Raw genomic sequence first — 27,674 nt, 5'->3', positions numbered from 1 at the left:
TTTGAGTGTGAGAGCGTTCAAACCAGACTTAAAAGGGATTTTTTTTTTACTTGTATTCTGTCCAAATTTACATTCAGTTTAAGTAATTGCCGTAAGAGCATTGACAGATAATCTGTATCTTTGATGTACATGAATACTTTATCATGAGGTTAGTTTACTGCTGCGGGGATGGGGGTGGGGCAGTGAACAAATACAAAGTAATTGCAAAGAGAGAGGAAACTCCTGAAGAAAACAGAAAAGGCGAAGCGGTCAGTACCATCATTAATCAGAAGGCTAGTATAAGACACTTTTGTACTCTGAAAGCACTGACCGTTGCACGTCAGGACAGAACAAACTAAACAGGGAAGAACAGCAGAGTCCAGCAAGAAAAACATGGAGCGGGTTTAGGGGACGGGCTAATAATCCAGGATCCTAAGAGGGAAGGGAACACTGTTGCTTTTTCTTGGCACCTGAAAACTCCAGCTCCACGGGGGCAAAGGCCGCAGCTCTTTTGGGCTCGGGCCAGCGTGTGCCGACCGCACGTTGGCGGCGCGGGCCGGGAGCCGGGAGCCTCCGTCCGGGTCGCTGCGGCCGCGGGGCCCTTTGTTTCCCGCGGGGCGCCGCCGCCTGTCTGCCCCGAGCGAGCGGGGGCCCCCGTGGGGGACAGCGTGGGCCCCATCGCCTCGCCCCTCCGACCTCGCAGCTGCAGCCCGGCCCGCCCCAGCTCCCAGTTCCTCCCTCGCTGCCCGGGCCAAAAAAACGACCTTGTTTTGCTTTTCGGGAGAGAGGTGAGGGCTTGACCCGGCCGCGGCTCCCCGGGGCGTTTTCTCGGGCCCCTCGTCACCGCGAAGGGGACCCGCGCCCGCCTTCCCCGGAGCTCGAGGGGACGAAGGAAGCGCCGCAAGCTTCCGGGAGAGAGAGAGCCCTCGGGGCCGCGGGACCCGGGCTGAGCCGCCCGCCAGGCCCGGGACTCACTTCTCTAAAGGGAGCCGGCGAGGCGCCAGCACCGGTGGCTGGGGTCTCCGGGCCTGCGCTCCGCCGTGGGCCGACACACCCGGGACGAGCCCTGCGGGGACTGGTGCTGTGTGGCGGAGGTCACGGCCCTGAGCCGGGGCGGGGGCGGAGGGCGGCGATCCACCTGGCTACGTGGCAGCCATTGCGGCGGCCGTGAGACCCCTCCCCACGCGGCCGCCCACCCGCCCTCTCGCGGCGGGCTCCTGCGCGCGGCGGGCTCCGGCGAGGCTGCTCTTCCCGGGTCGGACGGAGAGCGGCAGTGTGTCCCCGCTCCGCACGCTCGCGGCTGCGTCTTTTCCCCCCCGCGGCCACAGCTGCTCGCCAGCCCCGCGCCGCGCCGCACCGGAGAGAGCGCAGTGGCGGCGGCGGGAAAGGGTTGCGGACCCGCGGCGCTCGCTCACTCGACGACGCGGCCCGGGCCTCGACGTCCCCGCTCCCGCGGCAGGTAAAGACGGAGGGTGGGGGAAGACAGGCGACGGGACCCGGGGAGAAGGGGGCCGGAGGGGGAAAGAGGAGGAAGGACGAGAGGGGGGGGAGAACCCGGGAGCGCGGAGCCCACAGAGGAGGGCCCGAGGCCGGCGGCGAGCGACGCGGAGACCCGGGCAGGCGCGGGCCGGGCTCCGGGCGGAAGGGGAGTGAGGCGTCGCGGGAGGCGGGCCCTGGCGCGCGGCCCGAGGCCGAGAGAAGGCGGGCGCCGCGGCCGCTTCCCGGGCCTCCAGCGCCTGGCGGGCCTCCAGGCCGCGACACACCCCTCCCGCCCCCGGGGCTCTCCCGGTGCCTTCTCGCCCCGACTTGACCCCGCGCCCCCGCGAGCGCCCCGCCGGTTCCCAGGCCGAGCCTTCTGGGAACTTGGGCCGCCTGCCCGGGCACGTAGTGCTAGTAGAGGTGTTTATTTACTCACTCCCGGAGCACACACGCTCGCTCGCTCGCTCGCTCACCGCCCGCGGGCTCGCCTCCCTCTGGGACTGTGTGCCTGCCACCCCGACCCCTTCCCAGCCCCAACTTTCCCTCCCGCTCTCCGAGACCCAGTGCGAGCTCTCTGGACACCGGGCTTCGAGAGAATGAGTCATACCGAGGGCAGAGTTTATCCCGTTGGTGCTTTTGGTTACGACACTTTGATTCTAACCCCCAAGAAAAAGAGAGCGGAGGAATTTATTATTATTATTATTATTTTAAGTCGAAGCCACATCAGAGCTAGGGCCCGCAGGCTTTAGGGAATCCTTCCGCTACTGTCTTTAGGAGTAGCAGCTGAAATTTGCTGCACCGACAGGTTTGTACACATTCCTGCCATGCAGTGGTTGTAATGTCTCCGTAGCACAGTTCTGACGCGGGAGGGATTGGCTGCTTTTTCTACTCCAGGCCGCCGAGCCAATCAGGAAGCGCGGCTTGCCTGGAGACTGGTTAACTCTGAAAAGGTGGGGATTGGTTGAGCTCGGGGAAGAAAATCCCGGAGATAACCTGGCCTTTTAGAAAACAATGACTGATTTGCCGCTGCCTCCCCCGCTCCCACTTGTTTATTATAATACGTTGTTCTTTGGTAACAGTATTCGCTCTTTCAGTCCTTTGAAGAAATCGCTTCCACTGTTGTCTTTCAAATTAGCTCTCGACTGCAACTCATTTGAACTCCTATGGCTCAGTTTTCACAGAGATAATTTTTAGAAATATAAACATGCGTTTTGTGCATTAATAAGTGTGGCTCGGTTTCCTTTCAGCGGATTTTTGTTGTTGTTGTTGTTGTTAATGGTCAGAATTGAAGTCAGTTTTCAGTTACTATGCCAACGTATTATTTAAATGTTCTGCGAGGATGGGGGGAACTACAGTGGTGGAGGTGGTGGGGAGAATTAGAAAGAAATGGCTGTTGCTCCTCTGCAGAGAGGCGGCGATTTAGTTAGCAAGCGAAGAGAAAACAAAACAACAAAAACCAATAAACACCCCAACCTGGAAAGGCGTAAGAGACCTGCCTCTCCTGCCTGTACTCAGCGGATCTGTGCACCTGTTGACTCCAGTCGCTGTGAAGCAGAGACAGTGGCAGCACTGAACTTCATAGAAAAACGGGCATAAGTTATGGTAAAGGCGTGTATCTTGTATACAGTTAGAGGCTAACTACTATCACTGTAGATGTGTTTAAAAATTTTTTTCTTTTAAAACCTTCATCATTAATCATGGTTATCTTTGCCTTCGGTTATACAAAGGAAGCTTAATATTATTTTTTGAGATAGGGTCTCTATATGTAGCCTTGGCTGGCCTGGAACGTTCTTTATAGTTCAGGTTGGTCTCATCCGAAAGATCGCCTGCCTTTGCTTCTCAGGTTCTTAACTATCTGGGCCACTGGACCCAGAGGGCAGTTTTCTAGTCAGCTTGACTTAGAAAAGAAGTGCCTGTTTTCTTTGTCTTCCTTTCAGTCTTTCATATGCAAAATAATGTAAGCTTGGGGAAGAGCCACCTGTCAGGTCAAGTAGTGACTCGCAACAGACATCTCTTAAATTCTGTTGAAAATGGTTTATGTAGGAATTGAGATCAAAGTTCTTTTGATACTCCCTGTGCTAGGCAGAGTAATACATTATTCCCTTTACTGTCTTCACTTTCATGGCAATGAAATCACACATACTGATGCCAGGTACTGTTTTAAGGACTTTATGTATAGTATTCATATTTAGTTTACCTTACTATGAAATTTGCATGCGTTTTCAGTTTTGTTTTACAGGCAAGAAGAGACTGGGAACTATTCAAATTGCTCAAAGTCACCCAAGCAAGGTATACAAAAGGGTTCAGGAAAACCTAGGTTTTTATGATTCTAACCTTTCTCTTAACACATTTCTGTGGGCCTTTGAAACTAGAACTTCATTTGTTTTTTATCTGAGATAGAGTCTCACTATGTTGCTAGCCTTGGCTGTCTTGAACTCTCTATGCTGGCCTCAAATTCATATAGAAATCTACCTGCCTCTACCTCCCAAGCTAGGATTAAAGGCAAATCCCACCATGTCTTGGATACCCAGAAAATAACTACATTTTCAAAAATCCACTCAACCTATCAATTATAAAATATGCTTACCATTTGTATGTGTCAGTATAATAAATTTTTCCAGGTAAGCTGATGTGTCATTGATTGTAGGGTCCACTACCAGTATGTATGTAATGCACAAATATGTCTTACGTGGATGAAATAAGATGTATCGGATTCTCACCTAGACATTTTTCCTACTGTCACTTTAGTTTCCCTGTGTATAAGGATTTTTAAAACGGTTAAGGTCTTTGGTTATTGGATTTACTTGTATCTTCCTACCTGTCCTCAGAAGGTCTTTTGCCGAGGGTAGGTGGTTAGAAGGAAGGCCTTTCAGAGCCGGGAGCAGTTTCCTTCTTAGCCCAGAGCTCAGAGCTCATTGCCTTCCAGTAGTTATTAATACACCTTGACTACATTTAATCGATTCTATCTGAACACACAGAACTTAACAAATTAAAAGAATACCTCATTGATTTCTATGGGATGTTAAATTGATGAGTCAGCTGGATTTTTATGACTACTAATCAATGAATTACTAGTCAGAAATTCCATATTGTTGCTCCTACTGAAGCTGGTTAGTGCGTGCCAGGTTCACTTAAAAAAAAACCTGATGGTCAACAGTCCATTGTTTTAAATATGGATTGTCGGTGCCTATCCTTTTATTTATTTATTTTGACACAGTGTCTTGTAGTTCAGACTGAGCTTGAATTTAGTATGCGGCTAAGAATGATCTTGGGTCTTGCTGCTGATAAAAGCTGCATCGTCTTAAATGTATACCCTCCACAGTCCCAAAGGATGATGACAGAACTACAGGTGAACTCTAAACGTCCAGAAATGATTCTGTTGCAGAACTTAAATCTAATTCAAATAGGGTTTCTAAACCCAGAAATAAGCTGAGAGTGGTGGTTTCTACCTGTAATCTCAGGATTTGGGAAACTGAGCCATGAAGACTGCCACAAATAAGTTCAGGGTTAGCCTGGGCTACATAATGAGTTTCAGGCCAGTCTGAGCTAGAAATCCTACCTCAAATAGCCAAAAAGTATGTGTGTGGGGTGTGTGAGGGGGCGCTGGAAAGATAGCTCAGCAGTTAAGAGCACTGGGTCCTCTTCCAGAGGTCTTGGGTTTTATTTCCAGCACCCAGATGGCTAGCATCCTCCTTTCTCCTCCATGGGCACCAAATATACGTGTGTACAGTCATACATACAGGCAAAATAGCCATACACACTTACAAAAGAAAAGAAAGAAAGAATGAGTGGGCAGAGGGAGAAAGACAACAAACTCTGATTTTCAGTTTTTTTTTTTTTTTGAGGCAGTGTCGCTTTATATAGTCCTGACTGTCCTAGAACTCAACTGTTCATCCAGTCTTAAATAGGACATGCTTTCTGTTAATTAAATTTAAGAATTATTTGGGAGAGTGATATAAATAGGACTTAAGTTTTTGCTGTTGTTTCAAAGTGGGCAGTAACATTTCTTTTCTAGATGGGCATGGTGTCTCAGTCCTGTAATCCTAGTACTGGGGAAGCTGAGGCTGGGGGATCACTGCAAGTTCAAGGCCAGTCTGGTTTGCATAGTGATTTCAACTCTAGCTCGGGCTCTGTTGTGAGATCCTGTCTCAAAAAAAACCAAAAAAACAAACAAAAAAAAAAAACCCCACAATAACAAAAGAGCCTCCGCTTACTATCGTCTTTCCCCATACGTTCTCCTGACACAGTTTTGAGATGTAATGTTATTTACTGTAAAGGCATCTTCAGTCCTTCCCATACTACTGTATTGAGTAACATTCTCCAAAGGCTAGGATTGCTGAGAGGCTGGTATTGAATCTTAGTATTTCCAACATCCTAAACCAGTGGTTCTGAACCTTCTTAATGCTGTGATCCTTGAATACAGTTACTTAAATTTTTTTTTTTAAGATTAATTTATTTACTTTATGTATATGAGTGCTCTATCTGCATGTACACGTTTATGCCAGAAGAGGACATCAAGTCCTTCTATAGATGGTTGTGAGCCACCATGTGGTTGCTGGAAATTGAATTTAGGAACTCTGAAAGAGCAGCCAGTGCTCTTAACCACTGAGCCACCTCTCCAACCCTTAATACAATACTTGTGTTATAGTGACCCCCCCCACCATAAAATTTTGTTTTGACTTCATAACTAATTTTGCTACTGTTACCAATTTTAGTGAAAATGTCTAAGATGCAGGGTATCTGATGTGCGACCCACAGGTTGAGAACCACTCCCCTGGAAGACTGTGGGCATTAAATAACTTTTAGTATGAATGACAGATACTTGATTTGTTTGTTTTTTGTTTTTTCCAGATAGTTTCTCTGTGCAGCAGACTGTCTTGGAACTCACTCTGTAGACCAGGCTGTCAGAGCTCTGTCTGCTTCTGCCTTCTGAGTGCTGGGATTAAAAGCAAGCTCTACCACTGCCAGACTAGGATTTTTTGCTGTTACCATGTACTTGCTGAATATTGTGTACATCATTAGCCCAAAAGCTCTTTTCCAGCACCTGAACATCTGTCCTAATGACATGCCCATTGGATGTTCTTTCATGTGATTCGTACTCTACATATCCTGAAGCTGTAATCATCAGCTGTCCTATCCTCAAACCAAAAAAGTACACAGGACCATCCCGTTTCTGCCTCATCTCTCTGGGAAGATTAAACTAGGTAGTGCATATGTGTATACACTGATTGTCAGAAATATAAGCGGTTATTTGTATCCCTTTTCATTTTGTTGTGATCAACCAATGGACCTCATTGGGTATTTCTCAGATAATCTCTTGGGTATATTTCTTTATCCTTAATGTTGCCATTGTAGCAACAATGTAGCATCATCTCAGCCTGTTTGCTTGGTCATCCGTTGATTTGTGTGCTTTCACTGTGGCCAGAGTCATAGTTCTAATACATTTGAGTTGAGTAGGTAACTTGGATATGGAATTTGTTTGTTTTTGTTTTTTGAGACAAGTTTTTCTGTGTAGCCCTGGCTGTCCTGGCACTTGCTCTCTAGACCAGGCTGGCCTTGAACTCAGGAGATCTGCTTGTTTCTGCCTTCTGAGGGCTGGGAATAAAAATGTGCACCACTACTGCCTTGAGGGTTGTGGGACTTTAAAAAAGTTTTTCCTCGCCGGGCAGTGGTGGCGCACGCCTTTAATTCCAGCACTCGGGAGGCAGAGGCAGGCGGATCTCTGTGAGTTCGAGGCCAGCCTGGTCTACAAGAGCTAGTTCCAGGACAGGAACCAAAAGCTACGGAGAAACCCTGTCTCGAAAAACCAAAAAAAAAAAAAAAAAAAATTTCTCCTCTTCATTGCTTCATGAGTTAGATTTGGCTTTCAGGATCCTTGTGATTGGACTCGAGACTAACTTGATCCTCCTATGCCTTCCCCTCTTCCCTCGGAGCAAATCTTCCGTAGTTCCTTGCATTTTTCCTTTACCATGCTGAGCTCTTTCAATCTAAGCATTATTAGAGGCCTTTTTCTGTCCTGACTGCCTCCTTATTTCCTTGGTTACCACCACTTTTGTTTGCTAAGTCATACTTGTCTGCCATGTCTCAGTGTGGGCGGTAGTCTACCAAAGAGCTCTTTGACACAAGCCTGGGGAACACAGGCCCCGTGTTTCCTTAGCACTCTGTGTTCTCATAATCACACTGTGATTGCTTGCTTGTTTGTCATTTCACCATGTGCTAGGTTAAGGTATAACAAAATGCCTGAAAAATATGATCTGAGTTGCATTGAAATATAATAGAAAAAGCAATTAAATAGTAATTTGGGAGCTTACTTAGTAGAAAAAGAACAGAGAGAGACATTGGTTCTGATGAAAAATTTTTTTTTCTTTTTTTTTTAATTGAGAAAAGGAGAAAAAAACAAACAAACAAGTTTCCACCTCCTCCCAGCCTCCCATTTCCCTCACCCTCCTCCCACCCTGCGCCCCCTCCTCCCACCCTTCTCCCCCTCCCCCCACTCCTTTCCCCCTCCCTCTCCAGTCCAAAGAGCAGTCAGGGTTTTCTGCCCTGTGGTAAGACCTAGGACCTCCCCCCTCCGTCCATATCTAGGAAGGTGAACATCCAAACTGGCTAGGCTCCCACAAAGCCATCACATTACGTAGGATCAAACCCCCGTGCCATTGTCCTTTGCGTCTCATCAGCTCTCATTGTTCGCCATGTACAGAGAGTCCAGTTTTATCCCATGCTTTTTCAGTCACAGTCCAGCTGGTCTTGGTGAGCTCCCAATAGATCAGCTCCACTGTCTCAGTGGGTGGGTGCACCCCTCTTGGTCCCGACTTCTTTGCTCATGTTCTCTCTCCTTCTGCTTCTCATTGGGACCTTGGGAGCTCAGCTGATGAAAAATTTTTAAGCTGGAATGTAAAATAGTCTCTGACATCTTATTTCCATCTATTTGGTTTTCTTGTTATTAGTTAGGACATTTTGGATTTCAGGTTCTGGAAGTGGCCTGTAGGGGTGGGTGTTATTGGCTCATGTGACAATATAATAGAAGTTGTATGATGAAGGAGGCTGTGAGGATGGGAACTTGACCATGGCTGGACCTTTCCTGTACTTATAATACATATGGACTTCATTTCTCCTTCTGCTAAGGATGGGACCTGGTTCCTATCAGCTCAGGCCTATTTACTTAGTGTCTCATGTTAGTGGCTCTCTGTGCTATTTGATGACACTTCTATAGCCTGTGTTCTCTTAGTAGGAAGCTGACCCCCAGTGGAGGAAGGGATGGGGAAGGAGTTCAGGGCAGATATAAAGCACGTCCATTGCCATTCTTAGTTACTTGTCTGTATGAACTGGTTTTTGTAGGAAAGAGGTGGTCTATGTTAAGGACCTGGGTATTCCAGGTGCTGAAATGGTAAGTCTGCTGTTTGAAAGAACTAGTAGCATTTTTGGCTTATACTGGTATACAGGATATTTATTGAGTTTTTGTTTGCTAAATAATACACATATCTGCTTTCATAGTAATAGTCTAAAGTAGGCACAAAGGTGTCAGGATAAAGGTGTGCCTAGGATGTACTGGGAATTGAGTTGAACTCAGGCTTTGGGAGAGTGGATGACTTTTCTAGAAGAAAGTTAATTAATTGATTTAGGAAGTATCGCTTTGGTGGGGTGGTGTAGCGGATCTCTGGGTTGAGCACGTACGAGGCAGAGATACGTGATTCCTGATGGAAGCAAGTGTGCAGCTACAGATGCAATAGAGAACGTGTGAACTAGGGGAAGAAGGTGCCCTATTGTGGTGAGGGAGCAGGTCATAAGAGTCCCTGAATGCATTACCAGCTTGATGGAACTTGGTGTTGAAAACCAGAGAATCGTGAAAATTTTACGTTGAAGTAGCCATGGAATATTCACGAGGCAGTTAGCTATAGAATTTGGGAGAGAATTCCTTAATAGAATCAGTTACAGCTGTTGAAGCAGTGAGCTTGGATGAACCTAGATAAAGTGAGTAGAGCAAAAGGCTGGTGATGTGACACAGCCTGGAGGAATAGTGGCATGAAACAAGGGGCAGAAGAGAGGACGTCTGTGCATGAGGCCGAGTGCCAGCTAAAGAAAACCAGTGGCGTAATCCCTGTTGTGCACCGGGGGTGTATTCTAAGACCCTAAATGGAAGCCTGAAACTGCGTAGAGCACCAAACTGTTTATGTATTTTTGTTTATCCCTTTCTTCACTCCAGATTTATGAAAAGGTTCCCATGTAGACAGCACTCTACTCATGTTTTGTTGTGTATAAAATATGCTTTGTTTTCATCTCAAAGTCTAATTAGGGAATGAATAGTGGGTGAATAAGAAGAAAGGGGCCAGCCAGGAAGATGGTTTAGGAGGAAAGGCACTCGCTGTCAAGGCTAATGACTTGAGTTTAATACCCAGATCTTTACATGATGGAGAAAAGAAGAGATTGCTTTAAGTTGTCTTCTGACCCCACCCACATGCACAACATGGAATGCACATGTCCACATACGTGCATCATACATACACATGAAATAAATAAATAGAAAAAATCTTGAAAGACAAGAGAAAGCAAGAAGTTGAGATGTGGTTTGAAGGCTATAGTAGGGATAGAGGTGAAGGAAATAAGAATACATCCATATGAGAGAGGATAAGGTTAAGTGATAGCTTCAAAGAGGATCACAGTCAATGAAAATAAGGAATCACATGTCTTTAATCCTAGCACTCTGGAGGCAGAGGTCAGCCTGGTCTACAGGGCAATTTCCAGGACAGCCACGGCTCACAAAGAAACTCTGTCTTAAACTCTTCCCCTTCCCCTCCAAAGAAAGGAATCAAGGATTATTTTTGCTAAATGTGTGGCTTGAGCCATTGGGGGGTGGAAGTACTTCATGAGATTGAGAATATTATTGAAGGCAGAGGTGTAAACTATGCCTTGTGAAACATAAACTCTGGGATAGTTTTAGATATGCAGTGCATTAGGAATGTAACTGGAGGGGGCATGACGGCATGCATGTGGAATCCCTTCTAGCACTGGAGGGGGCATGACGGCATGCATGTGGAACCCCTTCTAGCACTGGAGGGGGCATGACGGCATGCATGTGGAATCCCTTCTAGCACTTGGGAGGTGGAGGCAGAAAGATCCTCTTTGCTGCATAGCAAATTTTAGGCCAGCCTGAACTACATAAAACGTATCTGAGTTCTGGGTTCAATACGCAGTACCACTGCACATAAAAACAAAATCCCAAGTTGAAATATAGATACCCAAGTAGAAATAATACATGCTGTACAAGAGAAAAGGACTTGGACTGGAGGTCTGCCGCTGTGGTAGAATACTTCCTAGCATGTCTTTTCCTGTATATATAAAAGTCACACTGTGAATTAGGCACAGCAAGGATGAACAACAACAGTGAGTAATTAAATAGAAAATGGTAGAAAGTTCTAACAATATACTGGAATAAAAGGTATATGAGGCCAGCCTGGTCTACAGAGCGAGTTCCAGGATGGCCAGGGTTACACAGAGAAACCCTGTCTTGAAAAACAAACAGCAGCAACAACAAAAAGGCTACATGAATGTGGTCTTTCAGATTAACTGTTGGGCCTGGAGAGATGGCTCAGTGGTTAAGAGCACTGGCTGCTCTTCCAGAGGACCTAGGTTCAGTTCCCAGCACCCACACAGCAGCTCACAACCATCTGTGACTCCAGTACCAGAAGATCCAGTGCCCTCTTGGGGCCTCTGTGGGCATCAGACATTCATATGGTACACAGACATACATAAAGGCAAACCACTCATACACATAAAAAAGTGATTGAAGGATCACACTCCTACTTCCTGTGGTCACACAGTGCCTTAGGGGTGAGCTGAAGTGAGGTGGCGAAGCAGTAGCTACTGCTTTCTTCCACTCAGTGGTGAAGAGATGTTCTTTAATACATTTTTTTTTTTTGAAACAGGGTCTTGCTGTGCAGTCCTGGATTGTTTGACACTCTATTTTGATCATTGCAAACTTGCAGGGATCTTCCTGCCTCTGTCTCTGAGTGCCGGGATTACAGGTGTGCAGCGTCATTTCTGGCTTCCAGAGGACCGTTGTGAGCAGGAAGGAAGGGTTTATCATGTTTGGCTCGTGGTTTCCAAGGTTTAGCTGGCCCAGTTGCTATGGCCTGTGATGAGGCATGGCATCAGGGCGGCTGTAGAATGGGGCATAATGTAGTTGTTCACTTCCTGTCAGCAGGAGGGGCCTAGAGACAAGATGCCTCCCTTGATCTGCACTGCCTCCTAAAGTTTCTGTCACCTCCCAAAATACCTGTGAACCCACGGGGTATACTTTCTATCCAAACCCCATACGTCTACTTTTTTTTTTTTTTTGAGTTTTGTGGTAATGGAGATCAAATTTAGGCCTTGTACATGCTAGGTAAACACTGCCACTAAGCCATTTGAAATTATGTTACGGTGAACAGTACCTAAAATGTAACGTGTCATTCTGTCATTTTAACACCTCTCCTCCCGTTTCATGCATGAAGATTTGAGATAGAGTCTCTTCATGTAGCCTAGTCTTGCCTCAAATTTGCTATGAATGAAGCTCAGGCTGGTTTCAGACATTGACACTGCCTTAGCCTCCTGCGTGCTGGGATTATGGGTGTGAAAACCACCACACCTGGCTGTACAAGCTCAATTTCTATCAACCTTTCACCTAACAATGGTTTTTTAGTATCAATTAGTGATTTTTTTTTCCCTGTGGGCACCAGGTATGCATATGATGGACAGACATATACGTAGGAAAAACACTCATGCATGTAAAGTAGAAATTAAAGGCAAATTAATATTTTAAAGTAAAAACTGCCATACATTTAAAATAATTTGTTTGATTTGCTCTTGTTTTGTTTTTAGTGTCTTGACTACTGTAACGACAGTAGTCATGGATAGGAATAGGGTAGGCTGGACGTGGATAGCTAGAGCGAGGCCAGATGAGGAGCCAGAGAAAGGAACCTCAATCCTTGAACTGGGTTTGGGAAAAGGGCAGTCAAGAACCTTACTTGGACCAAGGAGTATTTCAGCTCAAACTAAAACAAGTCAAGTAAATCACTGACTGCTTTTTGCTCTTATTACTGATAATCTGTGAGAGTATTCTACTAGAATAAATGCTTAGTTCTTGCTCCAGTATTTTCATAATGTAGTAGTTGCTTCCAGTGGAGTCAAATGAGGTCTTCTTTAGCTTTCTTTTAACAATATCATGCATTTCTAGATGTTAGATCTACTTTGGATTTTGTTTTGTGGGGGGGAGGGTAGTTTTTGGGACAGGGTTTGTCTGTGTAACAGTTCTGGCTGTGGCGGGGGGTGGGTATTGGAACGCTCTCTGTAGACCAGGCTGGCCTCAAACTCAGAGATCCACCTGCCTCTACCTCCTGAGTGCTGAGATTAGAGGCGTACACCAGCAGGCAAGCAGTGGTAAGGTATGCCTTTAATTTCAGCACTTGGAAGGCAGAGGCAGGTGGATCTCTGTGAGTTCAAGACCAACCTAGTCAACAAAGGGAGTTCCAGGACAGGCTCCAAAGCTGTAGAGAAAATCCTGTCTTGAAAAACAAAAGTAAAAAAACAAACAAACAAAAAAACCCAACCAAACCAAACAGCAACAAAAAATGCACCACCGCTATCCTACTCTTAGTTTGGATTTTTATTCCATTTAAATTAATAATTTGAATGCTGGGCATGCTGGTACACACATACCTTTAATCCCAGCACTTGGGAGACAGAGGCAGATAGATCTCTGAGTCCCAGGCCTGCCTAGAATAAGATTTGGGGCTACATAGTGAGACCTCCATGCCCCCCAAATTGCAAAAAGATTATAATTTGGTATGAATGTGCCTTATAAAGTGTGTCTAACGTTGCATTTATTATGTTTTCCAGTGAGAAGACAGCTTTAGAGTTGCAGATGTCAACTGTGGCCTTCCTGAGCACATTGGTATCGGCAGTGCCAGCCAGACAGTAAGTACTACTAAAATCATAGGTGATGCATATTTTACACGTAAGTTTTCAAGCTTTCATGTACATATTTGAGTGATTAAAAGAAAAATCAAGAGAAAGTGGGCATGAGAAATTTTGTTACTAGGATATGTGTAAGGGCTGGCGTTGGTGTTGTGAAATAGTGTTGACTTCAACAACTGCATTATGGCTCCAGTTTTACCATTTATTGAGTGTTTTAGTGTCTTTTTCCCTAAAATTTCACTTCTTGAGCTTTCATATTTTATATATTGTTAGCTATCTACATATATCTATCATGTGTCTGTTTTATGTATGGAACCATGTTACGAGTTTTAGATCATGATCCATGTTCTCAGAACACGGCTTGTCAGGGAGATGAGCATCTCCAAATGAAACTGAAAGTCACCTTTTGTGTGGATACCCTGGTCAGTCACTTTCTCCAGGTTCTGTCCAAGTGGCATAGGGCACGTAGTGCCTCATATGACGTGATATAGTCCTTTTCCAGTGTGTCGGTCAGCACTGTGGATTCCTCCAGCCTCTCTGGGCTCTGTAGGACAGTGATGGAGAAGATGGATCATGTATAAAACACGTCTGGAAATATTGCAGAGAATACAAGTTGGTGAACTAGCAATGGAAAGCCCTAAAACAAGCAAGATGAATATTGCAGGAAGTAGGAAAGGACTGCAGAAAATGTTGGAGGATTGTAGAGAGGTTTACCTTCTGTCTGTTCTTAGAACAAGAGCCACATGCTGCTCAGCGCTGGTTTTACCTTAGCAGGCTGTCTCAGAACTCTCTGGTTTCTCTAGAATACTGTATTCTTTTTCATTGCTGCATAATACTTAAAGGGTATAGTTTTTATGCTATGTAGATACATGTTAAAGATAATTAGTTTTATTTTCTATAAATACTGTCTGTTTTGGTGACATAGCCCTGGCATTTCCATGAGACTTTAGTATCTACCTTATCCCTAATCATATTGCATACATACTGTAGAAAGGATTCACTAGGTAGCCCAGGTTGGGTTTGAGTTCACAATTTCCTGCTTAAGCTTTGAGTGATGGGATTGCAGGTATATGTCATCTAGTATGCTTGAAATCATCTTTTATCTTTTAGGTGACATAATCTTTTTTTTTTTTTATTTATTTATTATGTATACAATATTCTGTCTCTGTGTATGCCTGCAGGCCATAAGAGGGCACCAGATCCCATTACAGATGGTTGTGAGCCACCACGTGGTTGCTGGGAATTGAACTCAGGACCTTTGGAAGAGCAGGCAATGCTCTTAACCTCTGAGCCATCTCTCCAGCCCCTAGGTGACATAATCTTAAAGAGTATATTTGTTCTTGCTTTTGTTTTCTGAGACAGGGCCTCACTATGCAGATCCGGCTGTCTTGGAACTTGCTCTGTTGATCAGGCTGGCCTTGAACTCACAGAGACCTCTGGAAGGCTGGGACTAAGGGCATACACCACCATGCCCAGTGAACTTCTGACGTTCTGGCCTTTACCTCTCCAGTGCTGGGGTTGCATCACACCCAGGCTATATAGTGCTAGGCACCAGACCCAGAGTCTTGGACATGCTTGGTGAGGACTCTTGGCTGAGCTCCATCCTTAGTCCCAGGACCTTAGCTCTTTAAAATCATTTTAAAAGGGGGGCATTTGAGAGTCTAATATAGGATGATGTAAATTTAAGGCCAGCTTAGTCTACATAGTGAGTTCAAGACTAACCTACATAGTGAGACCCTGTGACACACAAAGATAATCCCATTCAAATTGAATATTAAGGTAGAAGTTTTGGGTACGTATATATGCAATTTGTGTTTAGAGTGTCGTTAATAACTGGTTTTGTTCTTTTGATTTTTGGGACAGGGTTTCTTTGTGTAACAGCTCTGGCTGTCCTGGAATTTGCTTTGTAGACCAGACTGACCTTAGAACTCACAGAGCTCCTAGCCCCTCTGCCTCCCTATTGAGGACTAGGATTAAAGGTGTGGGCCACCACCACCCAACAGCTGTTTATTTGAAAAAGCCAATCTGTTCACGTTTTCCCACCACACATCAAACCTTATCTATCCCTATCCCTATTTTCTGTATCTTTTTAGAATATATTCTCTTATTTAAGACAGCTGTTTGCAAAGAAACTACAACTTGCTTAAATGCATGTCTTTTAAAGGCTCTCATGAAGAAAGAAGACGAAATGTACAAGATTGGATGCTAAATTAGTGAAATATAAGTCACTTATAGTACAATAAATGAGACTAATGTAAATTGAATACAGAAAGTAAAGCTGATAATTGAGATATTTTGTTGTTTTTATACATCAGAATTTCCCAATTTTACTAAATATTGTTTGGACATTCAATCTTCTTATGTGATGATGTTTTCCATATATCTGCACACAAAAAAGGAGAAGAGGTGGTTTGTAAACTGGTTTAGTATAGAGGGAAGATAAGATTTATTTTTGTATGAGATAGTAACCCCCATTCTGAAAAAAATGCATATATTATGTTTGAAGAATGTAAAAGTAGTACATAACAAAGTAACATATAAACTATAATATTATATATTACCACTTGTATATATATATGTATGTGTGTGTGTGTGTGTGTGTGTGTATATATATATATATATATATATATATATATATTACCACTTGTAATCCTTCTTTATTCTCATTCTAATCCCGTTCTGTTTGTGTGGCTTTATAGATGATTTTTAGTTTGCATCTTGTTTTCTTTTTTTAACATTGTATCTTAAAAAAATCAAAACAAACAACCTCCTTTAATATTATCTAAAATCTCGACTCCACCAGCTTGGGAGACCAAAGTAAGAGGATTGGAAGTTCAAGGCTTCCCACTACTTGAGTGACTTTAAGACCAGCTTGGGAAATTTAATGAGGCTCTGTCTCAAAATAAGAAAACTAAAAAGAGGCCTGAGAATATGTGAGGCCCTAGGTTCCCACTCTTAGTACTACAGAAATAAAATTTATCCATAGCCCTGACTGTCCTGGAACTCTGTAGACCAGGCTGGCCCTGAGTTCAGATATCTACCTGCCTCTGCCTCCTCAGTGCTGGGAATAAAGGTGTGCCTCACCGCCACCTGGTTTATTCTTTAAATTAAAAAAAAATTTAAGTAGTTTCTTGCATGCAGGTCTCGAACTTGTGTCCTTGAGCAGTCCTTGTGCTCTGTGCCCACAGTCATCCGGACGAGAGCTACACCTTCCACATTCAGCTCAAAATGTAGTATTTAGTGGCTGCCTACTTAGTCACTATCCTATTCTTGCTAACAAACACCATGACCCAGGCAACTCTTATAAAAGAAACCATTTAACTGGGAACTTTACAGTTTCAGAGACTTAGTTTATTTTCATTGCAGAGAGCATGGCTTTGGACAGGGTGGTGATGGAGATTGAGCCTGTGCAGGTACATTCTTATTCAGACCACACTGCCTAAAATTCTGTCTTTCTGAGTAGAGTGAGAGCCTTGTTTCTCCTTAGCAGTAAAACAACTCAATTTTAGAAGGAACAAGTCATGAAAATAGATGTTTCTTCAAAGATATGCAAGTGGTAATGTACATATAACCTTAGCCACATTAAACCTTAGGGAAATGCAAATCAAAACTAGCTAGTCAGACTAGATAAATCTAAATAAAATTGCCATAATTAAAAAGAAGAACATTAACAGGTATTGGTTGAGAGCGTAGTGAAATTGGAGCGCTTGTACATTGTTAATGGGAATTGCAGTGATGCACCTCCAGGAAAAATAGTCTAGTGGTTCCTCAAAGGGCTGCACAGTTACTGTATGACTTAGAATTCCATTTTAAGAGATATGAAAACATGTATCTGTAAAAAGCCCATTCATGACCATTCAGAATGGGGCTGGAGAGATGACTCAGTGGTTAGAAGCACTGGCTGCTCTTCAGAGGACTCAAATTCAAGTCCAAGCACCCACATGTTGGCTCACAACTGTCTCTAATTCCAATTCCAGAGGATCCAGTGTTCTCTTCTGGCCTCCTTGGGCACGGTACATATGTGGTGCACGTATATACATGCAGGCAAAATACACATGTGCGTAAAATAAGAATTTAAAAAAGAATGCTTAGAGTAAGATTATGTATTATAATCAAAAAGTAGATATTCAATTTTTCATCATTTGGCAGGTTGTTAAATAGGAAACGCTCTCTCTGTACCGTGGTCTGTTGCTCAGCAGCGGTGAGTGAGAGAGGCCCAGCTGTTGTAGGCTGCAAGTAAGGCGAAATTTGACACTGTTCAGGGAAACAAAGCAAAACATGATAAAAAGCCATATATCATGGCTCCATTTATACAATGTCCCTGAATAGGGAGTCTATATAAACAGATTTGTGATTGCCAGGGATTATAGAGGAGGGGACTGAGATTAAGTATTCATGGATGAGGATATGTTAGGAATTTTCTGGAATTAGATTGTGGTGATAGTTGTACAGTTCTGTAAATATACTGAAAAAGCTCTGAATTATTTGCTTCAAAATGGTGACTATAGACCAGGGGATGCTGGCTGAGTGGAGAGCACTTGCAGAGTACACATGAGGCCCTGGGTTTACTCCTTTGTACCATAAACACCAAAAAAAAGGTAACCCCCCCCCAACCCAAAGAAAACTAAAAAGAAGAAAGAGACTGCAGAGGTGTAGCTCAGCTCTTATGAGCACTTGCTGCTCTTGCAGAGGACCTGGGTTTGGCTCCTAGCTCCCATCCTGTGCAGTTTACAGACAGCCGCCTGTATCTCTAGTTTGAGGACTTCCGACACACTCTGCTGGCTTCTGAGGGCACTTGTTCTTGTGTGGTGCACACATAGACAACCAAGCACAAACACACATACATAGATATAAAGAAAGAAAGATGTGTTTATCAACCTGTGAATTGTGACCCCTTTGGGGGGATTGAATGACCCTTTTACAGGGGTCATCTTAGGCCATTGGAAAACAAAGATATTTACATAAGATTCATAACAGCCTGGGCTGTCAGCAGAGAAACCCTGTCTCAAAAACAAACAATAAGTCCTAACAGTAGTAAAACTATAGTTATGAAGTAGCAACTAAAATAATTTTATGGTTGGGAGTCACTACAACATGAGGAACTGTATTAAAGGGTTGTAGGATTAGGAAGGTTGAGAACTACTAGATAGTGAATTTTATGATGTGTGTATTCTGTTTTAATAAAGATGATATATTAATAGATAATTGGGAGTCCACACATTTAAAAGTATGTCCAGATGATAGCCACTGTGCCCAGCTACCAAACATTTTGAATTTGGAACTAGCAGGTTTTGCAAAGTGCTGAAATGTGAGTTGTAAGGGAGAAGGAAGTCAAGAGCTGCTCATGTGGTCCCAGCTTCCAGTCCCAGCACTCTGCTATGTGGAAGCCAGCTGGGCCTACAGTGTGAGATACTGTCTCGCAAGGACAGCAAAATCGCTATTACATTTTTGGTTTCAGCAACTGGAAGTTGCCCTTAGCTGAGATTTACACATGCCTGGCTTGGGTGTTTATGGAGCACTGTGTATCTCTGAACAAGCACTGGAGGAAAGAGCTGAAGGGAGGAAGGATTTATTCAGCTCCTTGTTTCAGAGGTTTCTATCAGCACATTGACTCCTTTGCTTCTGGACCTCTGGGGGAAGCAGAGCACCATGCTTGGAGCATGCGGAGAACAGAGCAGTTTCCTCCCTCGAGTAGGGAAGTCAGATAGAGAGACAGGAAGAACCAGGGCCAGACAGACTCTTCATGTCACACCTCTGGTAGAGTGACCTACTTCTAAACCAAACAAGTTTCACCTCCACGTCCTACCTCTACCAGTTCAGTCATTAGTCTGTCCATGTATTAATCTTGACTAGGTCAGAACTCTGTTAATCAAATCACATCTTACTCATCAGATCTACCAGCTGAAGATCATGCTCAGTGGGGAGTTTGATGTCACGGCCAGGCAAGAATTGCTTGTTAAATTAGAACCTGTTAATTTGTTAGCATGTTGCTTGAGTTTCAAGCCATTAATTTGTCTGTCTCATCTACTCATCTACTCTTTGGTGGTTTCATTCAACCTAATCACTTGAAACCCAAGCAAGAAACCACCAAAGAGTAGATGAGACAGACAAAAAGAAGTCTTAAGACTAAATAAGCCCTGGATACTCAGTTGTTTCAAGGCGAGAGATTAGAAACCCCAAGAGTGGTAGTGTCCTCAAGAGACTAAGGTCTTGGGATGAATTGCTCAACTGTGGAAAGGTAAGGACTGAGAAATGGACTTGAGATTGAGATTTTCCTGACTCATTCTCTCTCTTTGCTCATGTCTCTCTCCTCCCTCTTCACTTTGATACCTGAGGTAGCTCATGCTTACTGGATAAGTGTTGTACCACTGAGCTGTATCCCTAGCTAAAATCACTTTCTACTGGTTGCTAATATACAGAAATATAGATGGGACCAGGGTAGAATTTTCTGATGCAAGCCTGGAGGCCTGAATTTGATCTGTGGGACTCATTCATGTAAAGGTGGAGGGAGATAAACAACTAACTGCACAGTCTTCTGACCTCCACATAACAACAATAACCACTAGAACATGCCATCAACCTGGCTAAATTACCTGATGAATTCAGTACTCCATAATGATAGTTTTGTATATATAGTTCTTTATCTTAGAACATTTTTATTTTTCCTGGCTTTTTGAGACATAGCCTGACTGTCCTGGAACTCACAGTGCAGCCAGGCTGGCCTGGAACTCAAAGAGGTCTGGTCTCTCGCATCTGGCTTTTCTTCTCTAGAACTTTTATCTCCTTTTCTAGCCTAACTTACATGCTGAGTGACCTCTGGTACAGTGTAGTAGGGAAGTGATTGTGGCAAGAATCTGCTTTTCTGTTTGCAGAAGGAAAGCTGTCAGCAGTTTACACTCTGGGGCGTTTTAATGCCTTCAGCAGCTCCTTTCTATTTCCAGTTTGTTCTTGTTAGCATGAGTATCTCTTGTGGGGATTCTGTCAGTTTCCCTTCCTTCTTTCCTTCCTTCCTTCTTCCCTTCCTTCCTTCCTTCCTTCCTTTCTTTTTTTGTTTTTTTGGAGCCTGTCCTGTAACTAGCCTCGAATTCACAGAGATCTGCCTGCCTCTGCCTCTGAGTGCTAGGGTTAAAGGTGTGCTGCCACCGCCACTTGGCTTTTGTTTTGTTAATACTAGGAATTGTATTGATTGATTTTTCAAACATTTAAAAACGCCTTAGTCTTAATAAATTGATGCATTGCATTTTTATGTAACTAATGTACCTTAAGTGGTTAAAGTTTACATCTGAAGTGTCCAGAGGGCTCTGTGTTGGGCTTAGCTGGTGGACATAGACTTTGAGAGGTGATTAGCTCACAAGGGCTTTGTTGTAATCAATGGATCAGTTCACTGGTTCATAATTTGGCCTTAACTAAAGAGGGTGGAAACTAGGAAGTGGGTCATGGTTGGAGGAAGTAGGTGCTAAGTAGGGAGGCAGCATCCGATTCCTAGCACTCTCAGTTCCTTCTTCCAGGAGCTGGCAGGAAGCATCTCTCTCGCTGTTGCTGCTGTCTGATGTGCCTCACCATAGGGGATAGCAATGGAGCCACTCATCCACAAGCTAGAACCTGAAACCGTGACTCAGATAATTCTTTCTTAGTTTATTGCAAGTATTTTCACAGTGTCAAAAAAGTGTACCTTATCTGCTACTTTTTACTATACGCTTGCATTCGTGAGATATTCCTATAATTGACAAATGTAGTGTTTTACGGGTTTTGTTTTTATGGCTTGGCTCTCTGACCAGTGAGCCCCAGGGCTTTCCCATCTCTTTCCTCCCCTGCTCTAGGATTATAAGCAACTGTACTGTGCCTAGCTTTTTATGGGGTTCTGGAGACTGAAGTCAGGTGCTCCAAGCTTTTTACAGATGGACCTATCTCTCCAGCCCCAAGACTTGGTCTTTTTGATCTGTGGATCAGTTAAAAGTATGTTGCTCAGATTCCAAGTGTTTGAAGATTTTCTTCTTGTCTTTATGGATTTCTAGTTTGTCTAGTTTGTCTCTTTGCAGTTAGAGGCATACATACTTTGTATGCTCTCGATTCTTTGAAGCTCGTTAAGACTTGTTATGTCATGTAGGCTATGGTTTATCATGGTAAACTGTGCATTTGAAAGGAATGTCTGTTCTGCCACTGTGGAGAGGAATGTTCCGTGATTGTTGGTGGTGTTGTTCTGTCTTCTTGGGTATTGTCTAGTTGCTCCACAAATTGCTGTCAGTGGAGTATTGAGCTCTGGACTGAAGTGAGATTTGTGTACTTTCCCTTTTAGTTCTGTCAGTTTTTTTTTCCTGTTTGTAGTTGTTTTTGATGCATAGATATTTAGTGTTGTTATATTTTTTTCTGGTATGTTGGCCCTTATTATTACACAACGACCTCTTATTTCCCGCTCATAATCTTTCCTCTGAATTCTACTTCTATCTGATATAATATATAAAAAGTAATTTTTAATTTTAATTAATTTAAATTTAGGCACATGTGGCTCGTGGCTGTCATTACTGGAAGGTGGAGGGAGCTATGACACAGTTTAATTAAAGGTAAATTTTATAGTATGTTAAAAGATGTTAAGAGCAATGGGGGATTAGCTAGAAATGGGGACTGAGACAGAGCGAGTGGGATATGTGACTGAATTAGATAGTCAGGGAAGAAATTCTTGACTATGACACTGAAGAGGGAACAGAATTTCAGAGTGAGAATTATACATGCTAATACCTTGTGAAGAGGACATATCAAGGGCTGGCAGGGAGGCAGGCAAATGTATGAACCTGAGCTTTACTCAGAATGGCCTGGAAAACTACTTGAGAACTTAGAGCAGCCCCTGATCCAAGCTGACTTTGGCTTTGTAAAGATTACTGTGGCTGATGTGTTAAAAATAGACTCTAGGGGACTGTGGTGCAGTGGAGACAAGTTAGGGGATAGGAGTGTAGGAGCAAGATAATGGCTGCCAGACCCAGTAGTTAGGGTAGATTTTGGGAAAAATATCAGGGCCTTTAATTTCAGTGGTTATCATCTCTTTAAAACATCTGAAATTAAAGATTATTAATTTTAGAGATGTTAAGTTGGAGATGTTTATTAGACATACTGAAGCAGAGAAAACAAGTAGACTGTGGATGTACTGCAGATCCACAAGTCCCTCCTCTTGTGGAACTTACATCGTCCTGGATATGGATAGTAGACACATTGGTGAATAACGTACTAGAGATAACAAACAGGAAGAAAATCCAAGTAAGAAAGGAAGTATGTTTTTTGTGGAGAGTGTGGATGCTGCTCATTTAGTAGAGTGCTTGCCTAGCATACATGAAGCCCTGGGTTTTGATCTTGGCAACACATAAAACTGGAGGTGGAAGCAGAAGGATCAGGAGTTTAGAGTCATACTTGGTTACATAGGGAGTTCAAGGTCACCTGGGCTACTGAAAAGATTTTCTTGTACTGAATTAACAGTATGGTCCCATTTGAGTAATAATAAGGTGGTGAGAAACGCTGTCTTACAGGTATCTGTTAGAAAAGTAGACAGAGGGAGCCCGAGTGTGAAGGGTCCCAGGTGGGAGCATGGCTGAAATGCTTGAAGAGAGCAGAAGAGCCGGGAGGCTAGATGTGCTTCCAGTGGCAAGAGCTAGGGAACAGTTAGGGGCAGGTAGTGTCATGATGGCAAGTGTCTGGATGACAGGCTATTTTAATGGTGCTCTGTCCTGAGTGAGATGGGATAGAAAATTAGGGACAGTTTAGCAGACAGAAAGTGTCATCCAACCCATGGATTAAATGTCACTGCTTGTGTTAAGTAGATTGGAAGAAAAGGAATGGAAGCAGGGGGATTGGTTAGTGCAGGCTAGTAGAAAGTCTGATAGTTAAGTCAGCGGTGATGGCAGTAGAGGGGATAAGGAGCACACTTTAGGAATTGCATTGCCAGGTTGTCTTTCCACTTGGATGAGAGGCAAGCATAATTCCAAGATTTTGAGCTGAGCATCTAGAAGAATAGAGTTACATTAACTGAGATGGAAATACCAGGAGAGCAGGTTTGAAGGGAGTGATTGGGGTACAGTCTTAGGTATGTTAAGTTTAGGATGCCTATTAGATATCTGAGTATAGCTGTTCAGTAGGCATTCTGGTAATGTTTATGGGCCCTTTTATGCTTTAAAATTAAGTAAAGATATTAAAACAGTACATTTATTATTTAGAAATATGTTACACTATATTGTTATTTTAATTTTTAACATTTCAAATCATGACAGCTGGAGTATTTTGGAGATAAATTGATTTGGTTTTGGTTTTGCTGTCAGAGTGGTGCTAAGAGTTAGTCACACATAGATGTTCCGTCTTAGAAGTCTGAGTGTTTTACTTGCTTTCTATTTTAGGTCCTATTACTACTGGATTTGCAAGATTTTAATATGAATTTTTCTTTGAATTATGATTTAAATATCAAAAATCTTTAAATTTTTTTAAAAAGGGAAATATTTTAGTTTTGGAAGTCAGAATGCCAAGGAAAAGGAAAAATCTTGGGGGAAATCCTTTGCGGAAGACTGCAAACTCTCAGGAAATTGTCGTATCCCGTGTTGCTAGTCATGAGGAGCCAACCACTACTCTCCCTTCCATGTGTGAGACACAAATTGCTCAGGAAGAACTCTTCACCAGTATCTCAGAGATGTTTTCTGCTCTGGATCCTGATGTAGTGTATTTGATGCTTTCTGAATGTGATTTTAAAGGTGAGAAAAGTTTAGTTTGAATCCTTTGCATCTTATAAGAAGACTTCATGTTCTATACCATGATGAATAGCAATGCAGAAAAATGATATTATTTTGTTTGTAATGTGTAAAGTATCTCCCTTGGACAAAGGTACTAAGTTTGGTATCACTAGAGCTGTGTAGATAAAGATGCTTTCTACTATAAAGAAATGTACAGTTGTAGATGTAAGATGCATGAATACATATATGTTCTACATTTCATTCTCTCTTACCTCCTCTAGTCAAGTTGGTGTTCTTGACATCTTTGAGTTTGTTTTCCTAAGTTGTTATTGAAAAATAATAGTATGTATTGTCTAGGTGTTTGTGGTGAGGATTGAAGGTTTATTTTGTTGTTTGATAAAGACTTCCGTATAGTATGCTATAAATTACCTGTAATAAGTTGTTTAGAAGTATGTTTGCAGGCAAAGAGAACACTTCGTTGTCTGGATAAAAGTTAATATTATTTTTGGCTATGGTTGTAAGATAAAATCGTTGTAGATTTGAAGGTTTTGCACATGCCTGGTAAGCTTACATTCTAAGTTACTGTGTGAGCTGTAATGTGAGCATTTCTCTCCTGTTACGATCTATACCAGAACCCAGGTTTCATTGGTGCTCGGAAACAATAGCAGGGAGTGTGCTGTAAGTGACTAACACACCTATTTCCTAATTTTATTGCCTTTAAGTTTGATTTCTTGAACATACGTGTAGAACACAGTTGGGAATTGCAGCCATGTTATCCTGTGACCTAACAAACTCATTTCTCTTTTTCAGAATCTCCCGTATGTTGTATTACGGAGCGGCGGGCTGTGTCCCGCCATCCGGCTAGCTTTACCCGAAATAATTACACGGAAACTGTATTCTTTTAAACACTGCCTGACCCATTAGTTTCAGTTTCTTATTGGCTAGCTTTTACATATTGATCTAACCCATTTCTATTAATCTGTGTAGCCCAAAAGCTGGCTTACCAGGAATGATCTTAACCTGCTTCTGTCTGGAGTGGGAGAATCATGGCGACTCCCTGACTCAGCTTCTTTCTCCCAGCATTCCGTTCTGTTTACTCCGCCTACCTAAGGGTTGGCCTATCAGATGGGTCTAGGCAGTTTCTTTATTAATAAGAAATCACTCCCACATCACCCGTAGACCTTTTTTATAAACACTTGATGTTATGAGTACTTTGAATAATAGCATTGATGGCATTTTATGTTCTGCTTTTTAAAACTCAATATAATGGGAAAGTTTTCAGTGCTCTTATATATTTCTCTTTATAACAAGCTTTATGTGTTTCTATTTGGTGGTTTCTTAATGCTCCAGTGAGTTGTATTCTAATTTATTTTATTTCTAAGTTTCTCATTAATTATCATTATTATAAAGAATATTTCAGTGAAAATTGTCTTTTGTTTCTTTTGGCTTTTCTTTTTAGCCCCAAAGCTTTACTTCTTGCAGCACAGGTTAAGAATAGTTTTCTGGACCTGGAGAGATGGCTCAGGGGTTAAGAGCACCAACTGTTCTTCCAGAGGACCCAGGTCCGATTCCCAGCACCTACATGGCAGCTCACAACAGTCTATAACTCCAGTTCCAAGGGACCTGACACCCATGGCAAAATATCAAGGCACATAAAATAAAAATAAATAAATTAGACAAAGAATAATTTTCTGGTCTTGGAACTATACTGCTAAATTAGCAACCAGTGAGGTATGCCAGAGTGTAACACTACCACAGCCTTCTCAGCCTTGTGAAGAATTATTTTAAGGTTTCAGTGGTAATAAGATTGTGTCTTTTCTTAACTTTTTAAAATAAAGAATAATGTTGAACATTTGTGTATTTGAGGTTTTCTCATATTCTATTAATTTAGTTTTAAGGTCATTTTTATATTATGGTTTTAATTTTTCCAGCAATCTTTTTAATGATAATTATCTCTGTATCTTGGTATGTTACTTTATACTGCTTTTCATTATAAATATGCTACTTCTCTAGTTGATCGCTTTGTTTATCTACCATGTTTTTTTATTTTTTATTTTTTCTCTTCTGTTTGCTTTTTTCCCCTATACTTTGTTTTAGTGTTTAGGGCTTCTTGTCTTTGTAGTTTTTCTATATTCTCCTAACTGACCTCTCTGCCAGGCTTGCCCCTCCAACCCCTCTTTGTTTTTCTCTTAAGGGAACATTAATTGGGTGCTTGCTAGGTGCCAGTCCTTGTACACAGCACTTTTCATGGATTTTCTCATTTAATCCCCACAACAACCTATGAGGTAGGTACTTTTATTATCCCCTATTACAAACAAGAGAGTCAGTTTAGGGAAGTTAACTAGCTTGTTTGAAGTATCATATCAAGCATGTAGAGATTTCAGTGATGGTGTTCTGACTCCAGAACAGAGCTGTGTCCTATGTGCTGTGCCTTTCCATGTTTAGCTTCCTTAAGACAAAACAATATAAAACAGAAACATAAAATAGAAAGGACCTCCAAATTTCAAATGCTTAAAAATGACTTTCTTTTCTTGTGGTGCTGATGCCAGACCCAGGACCGCAAGCGTTTTACCCAGGCTCTCTGCCACTGAGCACCGCCCCTAGCTCTCACATGTTTGAAACCTAATGGCTCTCTTATTTGTGTTGCACCAAGAGCTCAGCATTGGAGTCAAACACACCGACCCTGGCTCTGTTACTGTGTGACTGGGGTCCAGTTTGTAATACTTTTTTGAGCTTCATTTTCTTGATGCTTTCTAGGATGATAGGTTTTAAAGTATTAATTGAAGACCCAGTGAGGTGATCTGTGTAGTGCTCCTAGCCAAGTGCTGAGGCTGGTAATTTCTCTTCCTCTCATGGCATTCAGGACCCCTCTTCTCCAGTTTTATCTTCCTCCTTCATCCACTGCACAGAACCCTATGAGCTAACTCTCCAAACCAACTTCTCTGAATACTTGAAACAAGTTTTATATTTTCTTTTCATTGAGACAAGTTCTCACTATATAGCCCTGGCTGTCCTGGATCCCACTATGTAGACCAGGCTGACTTTGAACTCAGAGAGATCTGCCTGCCTCTGCCTCCTGAGTGCTGAGATCAAAGGCAGTTTTTTATTTTCAAACTTGGCTTTAACTTTTGCCCTGTTTGGCAACTTGATTTTTAATCTTTTAAGTGCCAGATCATATACTACTTTATGTGAAATCTTTCCGTATTCTTCTATCACTATAATATTTCTACGTTATTAAAAGTACACATTGTTTATATTAGGATGTAATTATATTTTAATGTAGATGTCTTTATAGTCCATTTAAACTTTATAAAATCATTTGTATTAAAAATATGTCTTAATTTTTGTAGCAAGTATTTCTGATTCATATTTTTTATATTGTAAAAAACATAGAGTGAACAATGTAAATGGATAGGTTTACTAAGAGAATACATATTTAAAATTCTTTATCCTTAGTAGGATATCCAGTAGGTAAATAATTGTTGGGTGAGTCAACTGATTTTAGAACCTTTATAAATGACCCTAATATATATAGTCTGTTTATCAGAAATTTTTAATTGG

At 42.5% G+C, this 27,674-nt stretch overlaps 1 protein-coding gene across 6 annotated transcripts in view; it reads left to right on the top strand.

The window, feature by feature from the left end:
- Positions 1 to 1,307: 1,307 nt before the first annotated feature.
- Positions 1,308 to 27,674, top strand: part of N4bp2 (NEDD4 binding protein 2) — a 72,779-nt gene continuing 46,412 nt past the window's right edge. For 2 of the 6 annotated variants that reach the window (XM_041671277.1, XM_041671273.1), the window contains exons 1-4: positions 1,308 to 1,438; positions 13,333 to 13,410; positions 21,907 to 21,971; positions 23,879 to 24,134. In XM_041671277.1, the coding sequence (XP_041527211.1) occupies positions 23,906 to 24,134 (229 nt within the window). In that variant the 5' untranslated portion in view covers positions 1,308 to 1,438; positions 13,333 to 13,410; positions 21,907 to 21,971; positions 23,879 to 23,905. Of the gene's footprint in view, positions 1,439 to 13,332; positions 13,411 to 21,906; positions 21,972 to 23,786; positions 24,135 to 26,307; positions 26,399 to 27,674 lie in introns of those variants that run through there. The other 4 variants (XM_041671279.1, XM_041671276.1, XM_041671274.1 and 1 more) reach the window with 3 other exon arrangements.

This window comes from Microtus oregoni, unplaced genomic scaffold, assembly GCF_018167655.1.
Source record: "Microtus oregoni isolate MIOR12 unplaced genomic scaffold, Mior012 000021F_ref0000039, whole genome shotgun sequence".
NCBI lineage: Eukaryota > Metazoa > Chordata > Mammalia > Rodentia > Cricetidae > Microtus > Microtus oregoni.
This window is presented reverse-complemented; position numbering and strand designations above follow the sequence as displayed.